Source organism: Falco peregrinus, chromosome 1 (genome assembly GCF_023634155.1).
Source record: "Falco peregrinus isolate bFalPer1 chromosome 1, bFalPer1.pri, whole genome shotgun sequence".
In the NCBI taxonomy this organism is placed as follows: domain Eukaryota; kingdom Metazoa; phylum Chordata; class Aves; order Falconiformes; family Falconidae; genus Falco; species Falco peregrinus.
This window is the reverse complement of record NC_073721.1, coordinates 106,954,466-106,978,024: the sequence shown is the minus strand read 5'-3', so window position 1 is coordinate 106,978,024 and position 23,559 is coordinate 106,954,466. Positions and strand designations below refer to the sequence as shown.

Genomic DNA, 23,559 nt, shown 5'->3' with positions numbered 1-23,559 from the left:
TCCTTCACAGCAGGTCATTTAAGCCCTGTCCACATTAGGGGAACTGCTAACTTTGGCTCCAGTCCTTCAGTGGATAATGGTTGCCCCAGTGTGGACATGTGGCTGTCCCCATTTTCACTTATGTGTCAAGTCACTTCCCTCCGAGGCGGCCTTAAAAGATGCTGGTTCGATCAACAGCAGCTGCTGGGGGCCGGATTGTTTTTGGGCTACCGGGGCCACATGTCCAGATGGAGCCAAAGTATTGCCTGCCATGGTGAGACTTCTGGGGAAAACACCAGATATGGGAGGTGGCACAATGTCTCAAGCACTGGCAATTAATGCAGATGGGATGCCCGGCCACCGTGATGGCATGGCTGGAGGTGCTGAGCATCAGTGTCATCAACTGAAGTCTGTATCTGCCACACTTGCACACTAGCTGCAGCTGCAAAGCAGCCAGCTATTCTTGTAGTAAAATCTTCTGCTGGACTTGCCACATGCATCTTCCTCAGAAATACACATTTTTGTCTAATTACCTAGGACGAGAGAAAAAATCAGACAACTGCAAGTTTGATTTTGAGTGTAATAAAACTAGTTTATTTACACAGTAACATGAATGCCACAGAGTACACAGCAAAGTACCACAGCAAACCAGAGTGTAACTGCCCCAATCACAAAGGAAGGCTTGAAGTTTATATACTTATTTATATAAAAATGTGTAAATATCAATATGAAGCACCAGATAAAGCAATGCAACCAGGAATTCCAAATACAAATTACCCACAAGAATGGATCTGAAAAAAAAAAAAATAAAATCCCTTATTCAAGGGATTTAAAGAAATCCCATTTATAAAAGTCCACTGATTTTGGAATCCCTAATTTAAAAATAAATTTCCCTCTTTTATTAAAAACAAGAGCATATTCTTAAATGCTCAGCATAATTAAGTTTTAAAAGAAAAAAACCCAAGGATTTCAATTGCAAAACCTTCTAATACCAACAAGCCAAAGGACAAAGAAACAGAAGTTTTGAGTCATTTTTTAAGAGGTGTTATTTATGAAGGGACTATATTCAAATTTACATACTCTTAAATATATATTATATATACAATATATAATATATATATTTTCAGGCAAAAAGGGACCAAGAATACTTTTGGGATACAAAAATTCATATACATACATATATATATTAAAATATGCCCACAGGCACTCATATATATATATATGTATGTATGTGTGTATATATATATGAACAAATATTTCATCCATGTAAAAAAAGTTCCAACCTCTTCTAAATCCCTGAAATCTTACCCTTTAATTTATGGAGAAAAAAAATAAACTCTTCATAGTCTGAAGTACAAACCAAATTCTCAAAATCTGTAGAGTGGTAAAATGCTTATGTACAGGTAAAGTCGAGTATTTCATGTCTTACTGGCAACTCTGCTTGATCTGAAAGCATTCTGTGGTTTCCAACTAAATGTCAAGTGGAACACCAATGCAAGAGTTACAGGAAATTATTTAAATTACATTCTACACCTATTCAAAATCACCATCCTTCTAATACTGCATCCAGATGAATAATAAAATCCATACAAACGTCTACTAGAAATTCTCTGCAACACAACAGTGGGAAATACTTGCTCCTTCTTCTGAAGAAATTTATCCCCAGTATTTCTTCTGAGAAATATTTTTTGTGTATTCCTCTCTTGAAGTGTTTGGAATCCAGATTAATTGTTTACAGAATATTTCCACAGGTGTATTTATATAGAGGTATTTAAAATTCTATTCTGCACATCTTTGATGTTATCTTACTGCATAACTAAATCATCAACACATCTCTCTCTACATGGACTGAAGGGCTCTGTTCTCTAGGTTTTAAGGAGTTTTAGCAGAACCAACCCTACCTCTGCAAAATCAGAGTAAAATAGATGGCTTAGTCACGCAGGGAGTAATGGTCATGTACTGTTTCTACAGAGAAACAGCTTAATTCCTATTTGGGGAAAGTGCATTAAAAAGTCTGATTCTGTTTCCATTGTATCCCTCAGAAAAGTTAAAATTTATTTAAATGAACACAGGACTATTAAATTTATATTTACATATTAGTTTAATTGCTATTACAAAAAAAAGAAATTAATTTAGGTGGGGGATCTCAGCACAAGAATTGAGAAACATACATTTCATTTCAGCAGCAAATACTATTTTTACATGTTAAAAGTTAAGGACCTACAGTGTGAAGCTGCTGAATAAATTATCCAAGTAGGTGAACCCTAACAGATGTGATTTATTTAAATAATGTATTTCTCTCTCTAATATGTGGAAATTCCCCTGTGTTAAAATGTCAAGATGATCGATTCATACCTTGTGGGCGCTGCCGGGATGTGCGTAGCATAAAAGATTGAAGGTGAAACATCTCTGTAAATGCTGCAGGCTTTCTTGTCTGTGGGCCAGCAACATGACATCCTAGCTTGAGTTACTGATTTCATCATATCTGAATATTGAAGTAAGACCAGACTTCTATATTTGGACGTTCCAGGGGCTCCAGAATAAAATTCTGGATTCCCTCATTCCTGAATATCTGTAGGGACGTTACCAGTAGATTCTCTTTATATTCACCAGGTATTGACTGGATCAGATCTGAGGTTTGAGAGATTAGTGAGTAAGTAATCCCCGTTTAAGAAATACAAAACATAACCATTTTCCATAACATCTCAGGAGTAATTTTTTACAATTGTTTTAACAGAGATTTGCATTTCACACCACAGAGTATGGTGTGCAGCACATCCACTACCTACAGCAGGAGCAGCCCATCTGACCTTCACTGCTTCTTCCAGACTAATCAGATTCCTCAGCTCCTGGAAGCTGAGTGTCTGCCGTAGATTGTCAAAGCAATAGGCCTCTTTTGATGCTGTGGTCAGTCTAGGCCAATTGACTTGTTATCCACTGTTATTCTCCCTGTGCAGATCCGAAATTTGAAAGCCCACAGTTTTGTTACTTCAGGTTTATGCTACACTACAAGCAACTTAAAAAGAACTCGTTCACATAAACTCCAGAACCAAATCTCACTGAATAGATCAACCCAGTACCATACAAAGTACAGCATTTAATTTTGTAAAGACTTTTGCATCTTAATGTGGGCAGTATTATTTCTAGGGCTATTATGAAAAGAGTAAGATCTCCACCACTGACCAGCTACATTTTAGTTTTTGACAAGGCACTAAACATTGTGAATCCAATCACTGTACTCTCTCTGTAACATTAGAGAGGTTTTTAATGGCTCTAATATGATCAGAAACCACTCATCATAATTCTCCAAAACAAGCATTTGATTTTTCCAGAGATTAGTTTCCACTGGAAAAATCTTTAGAGTTCATGTTAAAAATATTTGAATGACAACTTTTATTAATAGAAAAATATATATTTACAGTCAATACTGTTATCTTAGATTTGCAGCTCTTCCTACTTCTTGAACTCAACTGAAAGTGCAACATTGCTAAAAAAAATTTCAAGATCTGTGCACATATTCAAGTAAGATATAACATGCACAGCCAGGGGTTTTGTTCCTGTCATACACAGGATCCCAGTTACAAACAGAGCGGGTTTTTTTCCTTTTGCCTAGCAATTATGCTGTAGCATTCTTAGGATTTGTTTACAATCAGTTTAATACATACATTCTCATATATTTATGTGGCACAATCTATTGCTAGTATGAAGGGCCACCACAAACACAGTTACAATCATCAGCTATGGGCAAATCTGCAAAGTCAGCCTCAAGCTCTTCAAGGAATAGCTCGGGACCGATTGTGTTTGACTACTTTGACCATTCTTTCTTTTTTAAAGAAAAAAAACACACGACATTACAAATAGCTAAAGTTTACCCAGTGCTGCACAAGAAAGAGATTGGTAGTGAACATCTATCCATGCTTGATTATGCTGCAGAGCTAAAATGAGTATTGGTTCATCACAAAAGTTACAAACTGAAATTAGATAGCTAGAGATACAAAGGCTTCGGACCACCTGCATTAAATGCGTATGGTTGTAAAACATTCACAATTCAACTTTGCATGTACGTGTTGACATGAAAGTGGCACTGAGAACATGCATCCAGAGACACCTACCAGCTTCAAGGAAATCAGCCCACTGCGATGGCAGTGGTCCAAGAATTGCTCGTACAGCCTGTAGGAGTTAGGCAAGAAGTTATGTGCACACATGCACTACGAAACAAACACAAAACCAGACCACAGAGAACAAGAAGCTCTACTCATAGCTCAACACATTGTAACTAATAGCTAATAGATAGTATGTGAGTGACTTGTCATGCTCAGTGTAGTTAATCTATGAGAGCATTGCCCTCCTGTGTCCAGATAAAGGAGGGCTGCACTGAACGTGTGTGTGAGTCTCTGTGAAGGTTCTTCTGTGAGCTGCTCAGCAGTAGTGTAGAAACTTGCTTTCCTGATGTAGTGGGATTACCTCAACCACATACATTGCACTTGGGCTTTTAATGCACTGTCCTCTTTTTCTGCATCAATGCCGTCATCCCTAACCTTTTTGCTGAAAAGGGGAAGAAAAAAATATATATCACATTAAAATATATTATCCTTATCCTTGCCTGATCCTTCACTGATACAGGTGAATCAAACAGAAGAATAATAATCAGAAGTTTCAAAAAAATATTTAGAAAGGTCACAAAGACAGTCTATACTACAGCACAATCGATGTAGGCTTCCACACAGAATTCAGCTTAGCTCTGATAGATGCCAGAGATACAGACATTTCAACTCCTCCAAATGTATGGTGTGGATCCAGAGCTAGTTTTGCTGACTTTTAAGCCTGCAGGACTGTTTGTTCAGTTTCCATGCATCTGGTCCAAGCATGCATATGCTGTATAAAGTGGCTATTTGTTTCAAGGCTGAAGTGAATTGATTCCTCACAGTTTTAACAATTAAAATGAAACATCAATCCATAAAAAGAACACAAGGATATCTGTGCATTTATGTGCCAGTAAAGTAAAGGAAGGGGCTGCAGATCTAGCATCAGGTAAAGGCTGGTGTGTAAAGTGAACACTGTAATGTACAGCTTTAAAAAATACATACAAGAATTGCACATAGATCCATAGGAGAGAAGCACAGGCTCATAACTAGGGCTGTCTGCTTTCCATCACCTGGGTCAGAACATTCAGTATCACTTTTCCCCCTGCATCCAGATCAATTCTTCCAAGCAATTCAGGAAACAATTCAGAGCCTAGCAATACTGAGCAAAGACACCATCGTTACAACTGCAGAGGTTCCATAGGAAACAGCCATTAGGTCAGGGAAGGAAGTCAACAGCGGCCTCTGAAAGTGAAAAGCTCCTTCAGGTTAAGTTTTTAAAAATTCTGTCTCGAATCCTCACTACTTCCTGCTCTAGTCCAAAACTCTGCAATGCTCTTTAAGCTATTCTGACAACATTCCATTATTAGGGTGTTGTCTATAGCAACATTAGAAAACGCTAGTTAAAACAAAAAGAGAGATGCAGCCAAACACTGCTGTGGGAAAAATGGATCACGATACTGTTGGCTGTGGCTGCCAAACTCATCAGCTCCCTCAATAATTAGACAACAGTGTTTCTGCCCCCTTGTTTCTACCCTTCAGAGAACTGTGTCTGCAGTAGAAGTGTCTCCATGTGGCCTGTTAGCTACACACAGACAAGCTCTAAACATTTCTATCTCCTGCCAGCGTACCAACAGAGCCAATTTCAGTCCCACTTCACAATATGGCACAAGTGACGAGAGACCAAAATAAAACACAAGAGGTGGCTGTTATTTTGATCCCCAGTCCATAGCAGTGATTGTCAGAAAGGTTATGTACATCCTATCCATTTCGAGTCAGGCTTTAGCGCCTTTTGCAGTGGAAGGGGAATGTCAATTGCCCACCATGTGTTGTATTGTTCTTGTATAAATGTAGTAACAGCTACAGTACATCAACAGTCCAGGCTGGTGAATGTCATGTAGGAAATGGGATAGATGAAGTGTGCATACTCTGCTTTTTAATGCAGAGGTCTTAAGCTAAGGGGCAACAGTCTGATTAAGGCAGCACTGTTGAAATCACGGATCCGTGGTTAGAAAGGATATAGGTAGGCAGTGAGTCAGAGGCAGCAAAGGAGGGAAGAAGACTGAACACCAATGCTTACTGCCCACTGACACTTGCTGCAGTCAGCAGGATAACCACATCTGGAAAGACAAAAAGGAAGGTGTAACATGTAAAAGAAAGATCAGGATCTGTTTGGTTGAGACCAAAGGAAAGAGGAGTCCAGCCCGCTTGTGGAGGGCTGACTAAGCTAAGAGAAAATTTTGCATGGTATGTGGAATGGAAGCAAATGAGTGGATCATTCATTTCACATTTACAACTAATTCATCTCTGCTTATGGTTACTGCTATTCACTAACCAATGCTACACAGAAATGGCAGAAACTATCCAGAAGAGGAGGGCAATTTGTTTACTGCAGTGGTAGAAATAGTGGTATCAAAGTTTGCGCTCCTTTTCAGCTAGATACTAATCATGTTACATACTGTCTGATCCAAATGCAGTCGTGTGTATATATAATCAATCCCTAACAGGCCTGGAAAAACAGTAAAGTTTCTGTCACATTGGGTACATGATGCAGTTTCTCCAGTTAGAACCTATTTGCTCAGAGTTGCTGGCTTTGATACCTGGGCTATTTTTTAATATTTCTATTTAATCACACTTGTACAAAGTGTGAGCCCTAGGGCAGGCTGGGGTGAGGGCTGGGGTGGAGGTGGGGGGTGCTTCATGAAAAGCAACAGGCTCTACAAACTAGTGCTGCTGCATGATTCTCACAATGCGATGAAGTGAGTCTATAGTGGCAAAAGCCAGATACTGACAACAAAGCCAGTCTTCCAGAATAACTCCACAGTCCCTGTCCAAGGACTTCTCTGCAAACTTGATCATCAGCAGCGTCCTTTTTATATCCAGCCAGTTCTGAAGCACGGCATCTCTCCGCGAGGGGTTAGAAGATGTACTTAGAGCATGGAACAAGTCCTCACGTGGACCCCAAAGCAAACACTGAAGGATTCCCTTGGCTTCTGATATCAGGATCCTCTCTGAAGGGTTGGGATTCAGCAGGAAGCTGGCAAGTTGTTGAAGCCCTTGAGAGTAGAGGGAACGGCAAGGAATCTTGGGGAGATCAGCACGAGTATACTCCTTCTCCTTCAGCTCTGGATTCTCATCAAAGGGATTGGGCAAGTGCAGCATTTCGTAGATGAGGATGCCAGTCTGGAACTCATCACACTTTTTGTACTGTGTTGCAGTGATGATTTCTGGAGCCAAGCGGGACTGATCCCGTAGGATCTCAGGATCCACCATGTGACTTTTCTGCTTGGCCTGGGAAAAATTGCTTACTATTAATCTGGCTGGGCAAGCAGTGTTGGTACTGGGTTCCACGGACTCAGAGGTCAGAGGGCTGCCTCCTGGTCTGGAATGAACCAGCAGCAGGTTCTCTAACCGCAGATCACAGTGTGTGATGTGATAGGGTTTCAGGTGCTCCAGGCCCAAACACAGCTGTAACAGGAGTAGACAGACCTGCCTCTCATATAAATCTGGGCTTTTTGCATGGCGGGGTGCAGATTCTCGCACAAAGTCAGCCACCGTTAAGTATGGGACCTCCCTTGTGATGACCACAACACGGCTGCGTGGCTTGCTGGTGGTCCCCTGGTTGCTTGAGCTGTCTTTCTGTGAAGCCTTTGTATTGGAAGGAGCGTCTCTGTTCTTTTGCTCAGGCTCTTTCTCCTCTTCTTCCTGCTCCTCTTCTTCCACCTCTGGTGCTTCGGCATCCTCCCATGGAAGGAGACGAACTGGCACTTCAGCAAGGAAATGGCCACAGTCCTGTTGGATGTTAAAGTTGATAGCCAGACTCTGCCGGATAGATAGGCTGTGATAATACTGCTGGGACTCTTTAGCTTTGCTTTTACAAATCTGGGGGAAGAAAATAGACAGAAGAGACATAACAGTAACTCATACATTTGCAAATTCTATGGTTGTTTTTTTTTTAATATGTACTTTGTTGATGGGTATCCACAGTCTAGCCCTAAACAGAAGCGCTGAAAATTTTTTTACTGAACTGACCTTTGGCAGACTATCTTAACGCATGTAACAGTTTTATGCTGTGTTGTTCTCTCAGCTTTGTGTGAAGCTTGAACAAGATAAAAATAATCCACAGAAATAGGAGATACAAAGAACCATGCACACAATATTTGAGCATATGATCAAACGATCACACACCCACAGGAATGCACTGTCATCACGTGTCTTTTCTGTAATGCATCCATATGAACTAAACTTCCATTATGTTTATAGGGACAGGACAGGTTTCTCTTTATCCTGCCATTTCAATTTTCTCCTGCCTCCATCCCTAAGAAGCAAGATTTTAATGTTTCAGAGCTTCTAAAAACTGTTCTGCCTTAGCTTTTATTTTTCCTTTATGAGTCCAGTAGCCTACTGTGCCATCAGCTGACTTACACCTTACCAGTAGGGAATCTCATTTCCACTCTGTCCTATGCATTTTACAGGGCGTTCATGAACTTAAAAGTACGATGAATATTGTGGTAAATTAATTTACAAGTGAGAAACACAGAAGATCACAAAGACTGTACCATCTGTGCTACTTTGTTGTGTTGCACAGAGGGACAACTGCAAATGAAATTCTGTGCAGAATGAAAGCTTGCTAATCCCAAACTGATAGCTTGTTCTTGGCATAGCCTTGTTTTCCAAGAAGGTCAGTTTGATCTCTGATTGACCTCATTTTCTTGATCTGGCTTTGACTTTTTAATGATGTGCCAAAATTCAGAATGCTACTCTGCTGTGACTGAACTTGGAATGGGCTAAAATTTTAACATATGTAGTTTTATTTTGATCTGAAGCATGAAGTTCTGGGATGGCCTTTACTGCCAAGAAGCTCCACTAGGAAACTGAATACCAAAAAAACATGCTAGCACACTGTGACAAACTAAACATAAAGCACACTGTGACAAACTAAACATAACTAGAAAATAATTGCCTGCTGCCTCTAGGAAACTGTCAGCCAAATTCAGCCCAATACTATTTACTTCTGCACTGCCTTATTTTATACTTGGGACTGGAACCATCGCAGAAATCCTAAGGTTTTACTGCTAGAACTTCTGCTGCCCTGTGGCAATCAAAGCAATAAATTTTAATTGCTCCTTTTGAGCTGTCTGCACCTTTGCAGTTCCTGTTATCCTACCTGAGCTGCATTGCAACACGTGGCTGTGGCCAGAACACACACATGCTGCAGGCCATAACCCTGCTGGTTTTTTTTCAGATCTGTATTGTTCTGTGTGGACTCTGAATCATGATTTCTGTGTGTCTGTCTATGATATTGTACAGTAATTCCCTTAAGAATTTTAAACTGGAAGTGGAAGTAGTTTACCTCACTGACAGTAATTATCTTGTCTAACTATTATTGAGTTTGTTGGTTTTTTTAATAAAAACAATCCCTGCTGTATCACTGCCTTAGGGATACTAAGACATAAACTCATCCAATCCACTTTGTACAAAACACTAGTGCTTACTGCTGCTTTTACTTTAGTGTTAACTTTTCCACTACATATTTGGAATTACTGATAAGACTGTGGTTTAAGAGGAATGTTTATCCGTATTGTCCTGGATCTATCAACTACTTAGAAGGTGGTACTGCACTTAGTGAAGGAAAAATACCTGAGGGACTGGATTTTTACGGAAACCTTTCCTGTAAGGGAATTTCTTGGAAAAGTAGTTTTCTGATCATGAATTATTTACTGGTTTTATTTATAATGTTTCAGTCAAAATGATTTCTACATGGCTGCAACTTTTTTGCACAGGATATTTACTAGATCAGGTGACAGTGAAGCAAAAAGCCTAATACAATGCTTTGAAACAACACACCCCTACAAACAATACTTCTGATTATCCACAACAACAGAACAAGTTGTGCTTGTTCGCCAGATTTATCAGAGCAGCTTTTGCTGGTGATTCCACCAGAATATAAAGGTGCACTGGTACATCCATCAATGGTACATCATTCATACTGCACAAAAGGTTCATTCTTTTAAATTTAATTCAGCAGTAGTCAAATGGTTAAAGCTTAATGTTTGGTAGTGCTTCTGTAATTTCTACTTTTGGAGATAAAATATGAAAATGTAATTTATTTTTTTTACTTATGCATTAAGTCTCTTGACACTGCTTGGGATGAATCTCTTGTTTTCTACAAAGAAAATAATAATTATAAAATCCCATGATCACATTTTTTTTCTCAAATCTAATATTAAAATCATAGAACTTAAAAAGTGTCTGAATTGTTACCCAGTGTTGCTTAGGTAGTTCTACAAAACTCAAAAGAACTACATAAATGTCCACTGTCCAAAGATGTGGTTCCATTTACACTTTGAAAGTGTATTTCTAAGGCTTGATAAAAAATAACAGGACAACCACAGTTTGGATTCAATAGGCACACCAGTAATTTTAATGTCACTACTTTTGACATCCTGTTTTGGGGACAAGGGATTTAAGATGGCAGGAACACACAGCTTATTTGTTGGAGAGACATTATTATGTAATTCAGCTCACACAAAAAGTACTCAAAATAGATTTGTTAAAGCTAAATTCCCCAAATCTCTGCATAATGTAATGGCAATCTGACATGAGATTTTGTACAAATGTGATCCTGGACCGATGGCTTGTAAGTCAAAGATCAACTTGGGGCAAATATTAAGACAAAGTTGAAATCTAGTATAACTGATTATAGGGGAAAAAAATATCCAGTAACCACAGTTTAAACAATGCTATATAATTAAACGTATTAGCATAGAGAATGCAGTAATGAAAATATGTGCTGAAGAAACACACAACTGAAGAGAACCTAACTCAGCTGAATGTATAATGTTTAAGATATGTGAAAGAGAAAATGGAAAGACAGTAGTAATCCTGTATGCTGGTCCTGCTTGGCTTTTAAAGAAACCAGAGAACATGTGTAGTGAGAGTATCACATGAAGTGCTAGGGAGGGTATTTTTAAGAGTAACTTTTCCTCTCATTGTAACAGCACATGGTGACCTCCTGCCCAAGGACATTTGTGGATATTTCACTCACTCTCAAGACCATCACACCTGCAATTAATTGTGTTAGTCTGAGAACAACTTTTAAGGCATGTGAATTAAGAGAGAAAAAAAATCATATTTGACCATGCTATGTTGCTGCTCATTCTTCTCACTGGCTTTCTACAAAAGAAGCATATTTAAGAGGACAGTAGATAAGAAAACAAGTACATAGGTCTTGCCTGTCAGAGAATACTTTAAGAGCAGGTCCATACTGTGCAAAAAGGAATCACGTGAGCGATAACCCAAACCTGCTTACATAGAAAAATACCACTTTGGGTCCTACAAGCAACCATTTTTGTGTCATTGCAAAAAAACCCAAACTGAGCAATGCCAGACTGTTGATTCTGCAACCAGAGTCGATTGCCAGATATACTCATGGTCTGGCTCTTGGCTGATTTGCCAAGATGCCACTGGATGTGGCATCTACAAGACATCCATATTTCCTTTCACATCTTGTCAGAAAGAGGTCCTTTCATAAGTGAAGAAACATGAATGGTTATGCCCACAAATCTGCCTTAAAAAGATGCCTTTTCAAGTTTCAGAAGAACCTATCACTTGCACCAATCTTATCTTTCAGTTTTTTATCCCTTTCCTGTACATGACCATGCAGGAGTGGTAACAACATTTTCTTCCTGTAAAGCATCACCCTTCTGGGAATGTCAAAAAGCTCTATTAGGAATAATCAATTAGGCCTCACACCTGTGTTTGGCAATAAACGTTTTATCTCAGTTCCAACAGGAAGGAGTCAGGAGTTCAACGATTTACTCAAGGTCACACAGGAAGCTGTGAGTCTCTGCTGTCTTTCTCACTATCACCCTACCAGATAAGCATTGAACGCTGTAGAATAAGCCGCTCAGGAAGAACTACCTATATAAAAGTCCATAAAGTAACAATATCTAGTGAGATACCTGCCAACTATTTATTAATATATTAGGAGCAAATCTAGTAAATCTTACTTATGTGTTAGCTGAAGAATAAACTAGACACAAATCAACTGTTTGTTTAGTAAAAGACCACAAAACTTAACACTGACAAGTTTCACTCTTTTCTTAGTGTAGCTTATATGGCAACACTGATGGCTAGGCAGAGCTTTTGAAAGGCTGGTAATGCACACTGGTGAAACTATAAGACCTTGTATGGGAATGGAAAGATAACTTTACCTTTAAAATTACATGGCTCTGAAAACAGAGAATTTTGAAATCTTCCCTATCTACGAGGAATAATTTAGCATCATCTGCTTGCAGATGAATCAAAGGATTTTGTTACCGCAGGTTTCCAAAAAAATGCTGTCATGTGTTAAAATAATACAGCTTTTTCTTCAATAGTTCATTAAACAATGACTATGGTAAAGACTGAGTTGTGCTGATTTGTTTCAGTAATTTTGGTGCTGCAAGAAAAACAGATGAAACAGCAGATACCAAGGCCACACACGGTTCTTTATAGAAGGAAGCACCTGTGTCTTGGGAATGTTCATTTTCAGAGTGCTGCTGCTTTGCAAGCAGCACGCACTTATATTTGTAGGACCTATCACTACTGCATGTGTTGCAGATTATGGTTATTGTTGTTACATGTCTTCATTGCTCTCTAGGTTACCCTTTTTCAAGCCCCTCTTACCTTGACTGCGTAATTGTTGAGAGGATCTTTTGCATATGAAGCTGGGTAGTAAACTGCATCGCCTGCCTCGCAGCATGGCTTGTCACTGGTTAGCCTGAAATCCGACCAGCTGTCCACCCCGAATCGCAACTGGTCTTTCTGTCCAGCCATGAACAAGTCTTCACATTTAAGTGCCAGCTTCTTGAGTGAATCTGTGTGAAGGCTTCGGATTTTACCTACCACCTCTTCCCAATTTTCAATTCCTCGATAAAGTGCTTGCCTTTGTGGCTTCTGGACACCTTTGCCCTGCTTAGTCTGTGAGACGCGCCTCCCTGTTAGAGACTCCATGCTATTGGAACACCGGTCCTTAATACTGATAGTGGTTAGGCTGGAAACACTGTTAGTTGCTGAGGTGGTTGCCCTTAGTTTTTCTGTAGGCCTGTCCAAGGAATCTCCAGACTCATTGTCCAGTACCTTGAGCTCCAGGCTGACCGAAGAGCAGGCACTGCTTGCTTCCCAGTTGGTGTCGATATCATAGGTGGGATTGGCCACAATGCACAGGTTGTTCTCCAGAGCCTGCTTCTGGAGATCTCTGGGAGTTGGCTCTGTGTTAGCTCTCAAAATTGTTTTCTTTGGCAGTGGAGGTGGTGTTGGTTGTAAGTTGTTCATTGTCTCCTGGTCTACTAGTCCTCCAAAGGCAATGGCATCATCCAAAGCTCCCTTTGGTTGCCTTGGCTGTTTTGGAGGTATCATGGCTGCTCTGGACTGTCCTGTAATAAGATGACAATAGTAACAGAAGATACGTTGCATGTGCTGTTCATATCTGCACTCTGAAAACAAGTTTAAGGCAAAAAAAGTGCAGGTAACTAGGACACCCCCACCCCACCCACCTCCCATAGTTGAAGAAAACCTAAACATATATCTGAAAAGATGAACTAATTAGAAACCAAAATCATTAAATCTGCATCACTACATACAGGCAGTCTTTATTTGACCTTGGCCTACATATTAACATCGTTTCAGTGCTAGCAATGTTGCCTTTTTACATCCCGTGGGATTAATGACAAAAAACTGCATGCAAAAACCAAACATCAGTTTTGGCACCCTGGTCAAATTCCAGTTTCAGTAATTATACCCAGCCTCACATAATTCATTCTGCAGTCTATCAACTATAGTATTATTCCTTACTTCCTATTCAATTCTGCTAAAATTATAGGTGGATGCTGCTAAGAGGTTTTGCACTATTTCTTTGATAGGTACATTCCTCTGGCAGGTAAGGTGATTTTTTTTATATAACCTCACCTGGTATCGCTTGGATTGGAAATGTGCTAAAGAGGCTGTAAGCATTACTTCAGAGTGGAAACCAGAAAACTTCAGACACAATGTAATTTAGATACCTAGGTGGTCACATCAGAAAGTCAGAATTGCCCTAGCAGATTGATGAGGTGAAAACAGGGAAGTTAAGCCTACTTTCACTCAGGTTGAAAGTGTATTGCCACTGCTTTCAATGAGAGTAGGATCATATTCTGAGATTACGAACCCAGAAGTATTTTTTACCCTACAATTTAAAACTCACACCCCCTCCCTGCTAACCGTAACTTTCTCTAATACATTTCCCTTTTTCACTTCCATGGGTGCCTTTGGTGGCAATATTATGTTCATAGATAACTTGACAGAGATTCATTCAAGAGATTCCAAATGGCAGGCTACATCATGAAAGCATGGAATATTTCCACTGACAGACTACTTTCAAACATTTGTGTGTTTCTAGGGAAGATAAACTTCCTGTCATGTGTTTTGGATAGCTTTGAGAGAGGACAGTTATGTTTTACAACTGCCACAGTCCTTGGAAATGAAGAATAAATAAAAGACAATAAGATAATACAGATAAAAATCCCCCAATACAAGTGACCAACTTGCTGCTCTGGGACAGTCAAACAGTTGTTACTTATATCAAGATGAGATTTTTCCACTCTTAATAATCAACTGCTATTTTCAGAGAGATTATTTTACAAGTTTTCTGCTACTCCTGTGAGGTTCATTGACTCTCCCAGTAAGGCAGGAAGCCAATTTTTACAGTTGCAACACAGCATACATGAAAAGGATGCTCTGTATTATTGCAGCTGAGCATCTTTTCTAATAAGGGAACAAGAAGTAGAAGAGCACTACAACTATTTGAGTATTTATAATTATGTTGAATCACAGAATTGTTTAGGTTGGAAAAGACCTTTAAGATCATTGAGTCCAACTGTTAATTTCAAAGTCCACTAACCTAACACCACCAAGTTGACCAAATCCTTGTAAAGAGAAGACTGAACTGGAATGCTGAACCAAACTGGGGGGGATCTCAGATTCAGATTTGAATTACATCTCTTTGGTCCATAATTAATAATAAATGACTTTGGAGTCTATGAAAAGAAAAAAGATAGCTTCCTTTACACTTGAAAATATGTTGTTACAGTTTTTACAAATACATCAAACTAAGATCCTCTTAGCCAGGACGCAAAAAAACCTGGAATGCTGGGTTAGAAAACTGAAAAGGACTTCCCAATTTCAGATAATGAGAGAGGACTGTACTTTTATATGTATCCACAAACAGAATAGCCTTGGCTCTTGAATTCTTAACAATCATTCTCTTTTCAATCATTCCAAAGAGACACCATCACAAATACAAGTTTTATCTCTATCTTCTGTTTAAGCTCAAGGAACCCTCAGAAAAGCCTTATGGATTTTGTGGTAAGGCTGGATGTAGGAGGTTTTGACGTTGATAATATGCAGCTGTGGCCTTGCTTTGACGATGTGCAGCTGTGAGCCTGCAGCAAAGAGGTAAATAACTTTGAGGGAGTGTGAGAAGAAACCTGGATGAGATAGAAACAAAGGAGGAATGTGATCTCACCTCTAGAAGATAAGGCAACAGTGTGAACAGCAGAGAGTAGCCTATAGTGAACAGTGGCTGGGCTCGTGGACAGTAGAGTTTGAGCAATAATAAAACTTTTAGCAGCACACATACAGAGTATGAAATTATAAAAGTTGTAACTAACAGTAAACGTCTTTGCTTCGCAATCCTTATGAAGTCATGTCTCGTACACCACAAAAGGTGCCCCACAGTGGGTTTTTTTCAGGAGCTCACGGAGCCCAAACTGGTGCCGTAGCCCAACTGAACCAGGATCTGTGGAAAATTTTGTGCACCCATCACCTACAACACAGGTAAGCAGTCGGGAACGACGGGAGGAAAATAATCCTGAGATCAACAGTGCAGCCTGGCTGCATTGCGCCAGCTGCTTGCAACTCAGCAACGAGCTGTGGTGGGTCCACAACTACTGACTCTGCTAGAATGGATCCCTGACAAGGTGCCAGACTTTCCACCTGATGGCACTTTGCAAATCCCTGCCTGGCAAGCAGCCGGCAGACGACTGTATGATGCTGCCGCAGAGGGGAACTCCACAGCGGGAATGCATTTAGAACCTTGGTGGCAAATTCTGGCTACTCTTTGCCAAGTGTCAACTAATTCTACTAATGGTGCTAAACCAGGGGAGGCTGTAAATTCCACCGACAGCACGACTCAACACACTGTCAACGATGGCAACTCCTTCCACACCTCCTCTGCCCCCAAAGCTCCCGTCACTGATTGCAACAACCCTCACAGCACAGGACCAAGTGCAGGAACAGGACAACTCAGACAATGATTCCATTGACACTGAAAAACCTTTTGATCCAGGTCCTATAAGTCCAGAAAAGGAACCAGACCTTTTTCCTCCCCCCCTGACATGTTGACTGTATTTTTGGGGAGGGTGAAAGGGGGTCTGGGGGATCAGTGGTGGGAATGCAAGCAAGAAGCACTTAAGCGAGGTGATTTGGGAGCCACGATGGCATGTTCAGTGTTGTACTAGCTACATCAGCCTCCAGGAGTGGCAGCCTGTGCAATATGAGGCTGTTAAAGAGTTAAGCAAAGCAGTGCAGGAAGGGGGGATTCACAGCACATTCACTATGTCCCTTCTTGAAGTGATGGCAGAGTCCTATACACTTGCACTGCATGATTGGCGGTCATTGCTTCGCATGGTACCAACTCCGACACAGTGTATGATGTGGTTACCTGATTTTTGTGAGCTATGTGTAGTGGCCTTGATTGAAAACCTTAATTGGAGAATTGCTGTTGACTATGAGCAGTCGGCTGGGGAAAATAATTATGCTGATTCCGTGACTCAGGCGAGGTATCCCAGGGACAGGAGAGTTTGACCAATAATAAAGTTTTTAGCAGCGCGCATACAGAGTATGAACTTATAAAAGCTGTAACTAACTAATACTGTCTTTGCTTCACAATCCTTGCAAAGTCCATGCCTCGTACACCACAGCTGGCTATTGTAATATTCTAAAAAAGTGAATTCTGAGTAGGCAATGCTATTAGCTTTGTACATGCCTGATCAGTGAAAACTGCATAGGACTACTCCCCTGGGTCATCACTTTTTAGCTCCCACAAAATAAAAGTGTTCAAAGGCTAGAAATATGGGAGAATCCCTGCATATCTCTCTCAATTGTCAAGGTTGCTTAAAATTTAACATTCAGGGGATCCTCTACTGCTCCTTTCTGATCTTGGCATTGTGGTGAGCATCCTTTACAAGCAGCTGTTCCTCTCACCATTTGATATGCTGCAGCATGTGACACTGGTGTCAGCTGAGCAGTACAGGAACTCTATCAGAAAGGTACCTTTTGCAGAGACAAAGAGTGGCGTGATTCAGAGTCAAATGCAGAACTGATGTCTGCATGCCAGACACTCATCCAGATGCCAGAGTCTTTTGCTTAATCCTGAGACAAGTTCATTTCTACATTGTATCCAACGCTCTTACTCATCCAAACATGTGTCATCTTCCACAATTGCTTACTCTTACAAAATCTGTGACCTATGTACTTCTCCCCTGGCAACATTCTGTGTTAAAGATCACTTGCCTATTTTCTCATTCTTACCCTCTTCCCCACTACGCTAAAACAGCCTAACTGCTGGGGTTTTGAGAAAGGCTACTATTTCAGGAAGCAGTTTCTTAATATGCATTGCTTATGTGCCTTGCTAATCCAAGGACTGCACAGATGCTAGAGGGAAAGAGCAAGAAAACAAGTTAGAGCATGACTGACACCTCAAGCAGTACTGGCAGAAGCTCTCTCCAAGAAAGGTAAGATTTATAACAGTGTTTCTTCTCTTATTTTCTGTCTGCTTTAATAGCCCTGTCCTCCAAAAGCCATTCACACAGAAGCGTTGCCACTGCATCCAGTGACTTTCACTAGTTGTTGCTTTTGCATGGCTATTGGAACTGTGACATCAAAATATAATTGAAGAAAGTTTTCATAACCAGAAGTTGTCTTTGCAGATGTCTGGTGGGGGTGGCAGGATCCAGAGAACTGCATGTAAAAGTCATTATGCAGATACCCTTTCAAGTGTTCTCAGTCAAGGAAAATGAGTTTGTATAACATGTGACAGTATGCGTTCTCCCCGCAAAAACAAATTTTCCATACTGATATCTATCCATCTGTATTAAGTTTTTGAAAAGCTTCGTATCTGGACTGGTTTTATGCCAAGCTCTTAATGCTGTACATTTCCTTCGTGTCCATTAGGCCAGTTTTTCCAGCTCAGGAATGGTGTACCTGTCCCACAGTTTTATAAATTCATTGCCTGGCAAGAAAAAGGTTGTCTTAAATTTTGCCCCTGTCAAAGGCACAAGAATGTTCTTTTGCATACAAATACTGGCAGAGCACTTGCTTCTTTTTCTTGCCTATCATTTCCTTCTCCCCTTGCATGCTTAAAACCTGTAATTTCCTTGCCTACTGCACAGACTCTCTGACATTACAAGGTTCATCCTGAGCTGCACTCTTGGGAGGCAAATGAAAAGGAGGAACAGGCACAATATTAGGCTATCACAGGGATCTTTGAAGTGGCTTCCAGACTGCTCAAAGACAGAACAAATTTAAGTCTTTATAGACAGCGGCTTTTTAGAGACTATTGAGTAATTCTGCAGTTCAGTAACATCTTCCATTATAGAATCTCACTAAAGATTAATACCTCAGTATCCAGACACCATGCAGAGGTCTGAAACTGTAAATCAGCCCTAACAAAAGCAGTGAAATTCTATTTTGATGGGTAACTGATTTATCATCAGACTTTGCATTACTACTGCTTTATGTTAGCTCATGAAACCATCAAATCTGACACCCTGAGCTCAGGTTTATTTCAAACTGATATTCCATAAACACGTTTTTCTTAGAGCGATGACATGCATAATTACCGTTTCTATTTCTTGATAGTCCACATAACTTTCTTTTTTGCTTAGACCAGATAGGCAGCATACATTGTCAAGAAATTTCAGAACTGTGAAAGAAAATGCTTCTTTAACTGGGAAAACAACTAATGGTGAATTAGATAAGGCAAGTGGGTGATACACTGCATGCTTCCATCCTTCCTGAATAGAACTATGAATGCCACTTACATTGCTTTACAATACATACTGTATGTTAGTCCAATACACCAATGACAGTAAGCTGCTTCTATACTTTCCCCAAACTCATTTTGCTCTTGACATGGCAATCTATCCTGCGTTCCGCTTTATTCTTGAAAGTCTTTTTCTGATTACAAGCCATTACCATCTCTCATCCAAGGATAACGTCCCTTGTGGGAAGATGTGAATTAGAAAACAGAGCTGAGAACAATACTCCAGTATTCACAGTAGTGACTAGGCCATTACCATGATTACTAACTCTGTTCTCAGCTTTAGTGACCATTACAGTACTCCTTAATCCCTAATCCCCTGGTGTAGGGATTTATGTGAATGAACAGGACCCAGAGAGTTAAAATTGCCAAAATGACTCTCAGCTCTGCCATTCTCCAACTTAACACATCAGTCTGAAAAATGCTGCATGTTTTGCATTGCCAAGAACACCAAAAATGAATAATCATGCATGTACAATGTGTAACCAATCTTCCAAGACCACATCTATCAAAACCCCAACAGAGCTAAAATCAAACTGTAGACTCTTTACAGTGGAGACCTATGAGAAACAGGAATTTTGAGTGGCTCTTCTGTGTCTGAAGGAAACCCCCGTAAGACCGGGCTGGGCTGACCACATAGCTGGATTTTGGAGTGGTCCAACATCGTTGGCTTTGGCAGCCTCTGTTGACCTGTTTCTCCCCACAGCCAGGAATGGAGTCAGATGTCCCACTAATTTTCACGTCAGTACATCCCCATTTCATGTTACAAAGTCCAATTATAAAGGCTGATTAAAAAATTCACTAAGTAAAATCCACGAGCTGTACAAATTCCTCCTTGCTAGCCTTGTCCTAGTACTTCCCCCTGGCCCTGTACTTAGATATTGATCATCCTTTGCAATCTGCATTTTTGTAATAATACAGAGCCTGGAGAATATTTGTCTGTATCAATAGCAGATCAATTATACTGATCTTTAGTATCAGTACAAAATACATCACTCCTTAATAAACTCTTACCTGACTGATAAAAATAAGCAAACCATGAAAAAACCCCACAAATATATAAAGTATCTTCCAACCACTGCAAAACCACCCAGCAAACTTCACAGCTCCTGTTCCAAAGGCTCAACATGTACAACACTATTCTGTAAAAGTATTCAGTACACAGATTTACACAAACATGAAATCCTATACTATACTCAGTTCTTTACACTGATATTTTATTTTAATAGATAAAAATCTTAACAGAGTGATTATATATACACGTACATAACAAAGGAAAGCTAAGATTTGTTAGGTAATATTTGTGATACACCTCCAGTTTCTCATCAATAATTTGAAACTGTGCACAGAACTGCAGTAAGATGAGCTGCAGGACTAGATAAATAAAAACTTCAGATGCAACAGCTTGTCTGCCTTGGTGACTTGTCAGGTCTTGCTACCTGCCCTCCATTATGCCATGTTAAAGATATTACCTGTACTAATTATATATTATACAAAACGCATCAGACTGATACTATAATTACTGTCTGTCACTGAACTGTCAGTTTTAGTCAACATGATTTCATTACCTTATAGCCTGCCTAAAGCACACTGCCATGGTCTAACTTACTGAGGCAATACTCCATGGCAGATGCTGTGATTTGGGATTTTTTCCAATGTCAGCAATCATAAACCCTAGACACTTTGCCTCCTTTTTTCAACTTTTCTACAGGTATATGGAGAAAAATAGCTAATAATAAATAATCTCTTCTTTTTTAAATGATAGGAGTACTATCCTGAGTATATTGAGAATATGTTAATCTACTTAGAGCAATATAAATTCAATCAAGACAATTTCCCCAACAAATTCAGACAAAGACAGAAAAAATTACAGATTTGTAAAGGAAAAGACTTTAATCATCTAGTTTAATGTCCTTCTTATCATAAGCTACAGGGTTTGCCTGAATTAACTTCTGTTATAAGGGTATGCCTTGAAAAAGAAACAGCCAGACTCTACCTTACACATTTGAACATTTGTTTTTGCATCTAAATTCAACTGGCAGCCACTGGTTTTTGTTAAATCTGTTGATTACTGATACGATACCAGAGGCACCCCTTGTCACAGTTCTGCTCGCTACATGAGCATCCACGCCATGATCAAGTCAGACACTTGTTTCTTTGATCAGCTAAACTGATTCGGCTTCTTGAATTAGTCCCTATTAAGTGCTTGCCACAATGCTATGCATTTTCAAAGCTTTCCTTGACAGAGTCTGTACAAAGTTTTTTTAAACATTCCCTGAACTGTGGGCACCAGGACTTGACTGTGGCCATGACAATTGCAGGGTAAAAATGAAATATATATAACCTCTCTACTGCTATTGAATTTTCATCCTCTTCATACACCCAGGAACACATTGGGCTCTTTCATCTTATCATCATGGTGGGACATCATGTTTCCTAAAAGCCCCAAGTCTTTCATGTTTTATCTGATTCCCAGGAGAATCCTCTATCTTGGAAGCCTTGCCTGCATTTATTTATTTAAAGTTCCTAGATGTATGACTTTACATGTTTGATGAAATAACAAATATAGCCCATGTTTCATTACAAAAGCTATTCTCAAATTTTGCATATACAGTTTATTTCCTGACAAGTAACTGCTGGCACATTTGCGCTTTTTGTGGGCGTGTCTGTAAAGTGATGATGGGACAAATCCTGTGGGAGCAGGAGAAAGCCAAACCAAACGTCCTTGAGGGCAGTACCCAATATAAATTACTACCTGACTGCAGATAAAAATTTTCCAAAGCTTGTTGTTATTTCTGCTCATAAAATTTCATGTGACATGTCACAACTGAAGATTAGACATTTATCAAAGTCATGACATAATATTACCTGCTTTTCAATAAACCCCATCAAATATGTATTTTAAAAGTTAATATTGTGCATTATGCTGCAAACTGAAATGTTGTTCACATGATACATTTTACAAACTGTAGTATGGAGCCATAAAAAGGTAACTGTAGAAACAACTGCAGCTGAAGCAAGAGTCAAACGTGATGTAAATTTTTGTATTATCCTTTATTTCAGGTAACACACAACACTATCTGCTAATTCTATGAAATATATGATTTTGCTGCTTAGGTGACGTAGGATACGAAAACAAGTAGGAATTATTTTATATCCCTACCTACTAATCTCTTGATAACTATGTGAATTAGAAAGTGAAGCTGCTAGAATAAACCAGGAAAAAGTTTGAACGGCAGCTAGAGAACTCAGTGCCATTTAGGGTAGCATTGCTCTTAACAACAGGCAGCAAGCTGCCAAAGGCAGACCAAATCAAGCCTAAAAGTTAATTTAACTCTTTCATACCTAAAATTTACTTTGGTGACAACAAATCTGCAAGTGACCCAAGGATGAGGGGAAGATTCTGAATAAAATGCTAGGGGCTTCAGGTTTATATGGTTTTACAAAGGAGCATTCATTCACACACAGGAACGACACTGACAGAAATGAAGACTGAGGGAAGTCATCACAGAATCATAGAAGTGTTTTGGTTGGAAGGGACCTCTTGAGATGGTCAAGTTCAATCTTCCCTGCTCATGCAGAGTCAGCTGGAGCAGGTTGTCTATGACCACGTCCAGTTGGGTTTTGTTTATCTCCACAGACGCAGGCTCCACAATTTCTCTGGGCAACCTGTTCCAGTGTATAATGGTATTTTGTTGCATTTCCCATGAGTTTACTACTTTCAGTTTGTGATGTGCAACATAGCACATAAGAAAATTGAGCTAAATTGAGTGAAGATTTTAACAGAAGGTTCACAATATCATTACTTCGGCTATGCAATGCAAGTAATCCCTGGACTGTATTAGCACTCTGGCTAAAAAATAGCAGTCCCACCATGAGGAATAAGTGATAATTCATACATGAAGTGACACTTTAGCTTGATTTGTTTATATGTCAGTCTGGTAAGCAACATGGGCCAACAAGGCTATATATAGTTTTGATGTAGCTAGATCTACTGCATGGATTCTATCTGTAATGTAGCTATGTTCTAAATACATTGATGCAGATATGTATGTATCTCTCAGTAAGTTGAAAATATTTCATTAAATCTTTGAGTAATTTACCATAAAAATTATAGATTTTAGTTTTCCTCTGTAAAGATACAATTTCTTATCCTGGGCAGGGTATTTTTCCTCTATGCTTTACACACAATGCTTAATTAATGTTTTATTATCAGAACACACTAATAAGTTCCCCACTAATTCACACTGAAGCAAAGAAATGCAACAGTATCGCTAAATGTTTAAGGAATTGAGGGTTTAATTTTTTTATTAATGTCTTATTTCATATTTTTATAAAATATATTTATTTCATAATATAAAATAAATATACTTTATA

At 39.5% G+C, this 23,559-nt stretch overlaps 1 protein-coding gene across 6 annotated transcripts in view; it reads right to left on the bottom strand.

Moving 5' to 3' along the window:
* Positions 1-550: 550 nt before the first annotated feature.
* The window catches only part of PEAK1 (pseudopodium enriched atypical kinase 1), a 119,970-nt gene continuing 96,961 nt past the window's right edge, over positions 551-23,559 (bottom strand). For 4 of the 6 annotated variants that reach the window (XM_055805541.1, XM_055805532.1, XM_055805556.1 and 1 more), the window contains 2 exons: positions 12,732-13,480; positions 551-7,943 (listed from right to left, as the gene is read on the bottom strand). In XM_055805541.1, the coding sequence (XP_055661516.1) occupies positions 6,786-7,943; positions 12,732-13,480 (1,907 nt within the window). In that variant the 3' untranslated portion in view covers positions 551-6,785. Of the gene's footprint in view, positions 7,944-12,731; positions 13,481-23,559 lie in introns of those variants that run through there. The other 2 variants (XM_055805566.1, XM_055805562.1) reach the window with 2 other exon arrangements.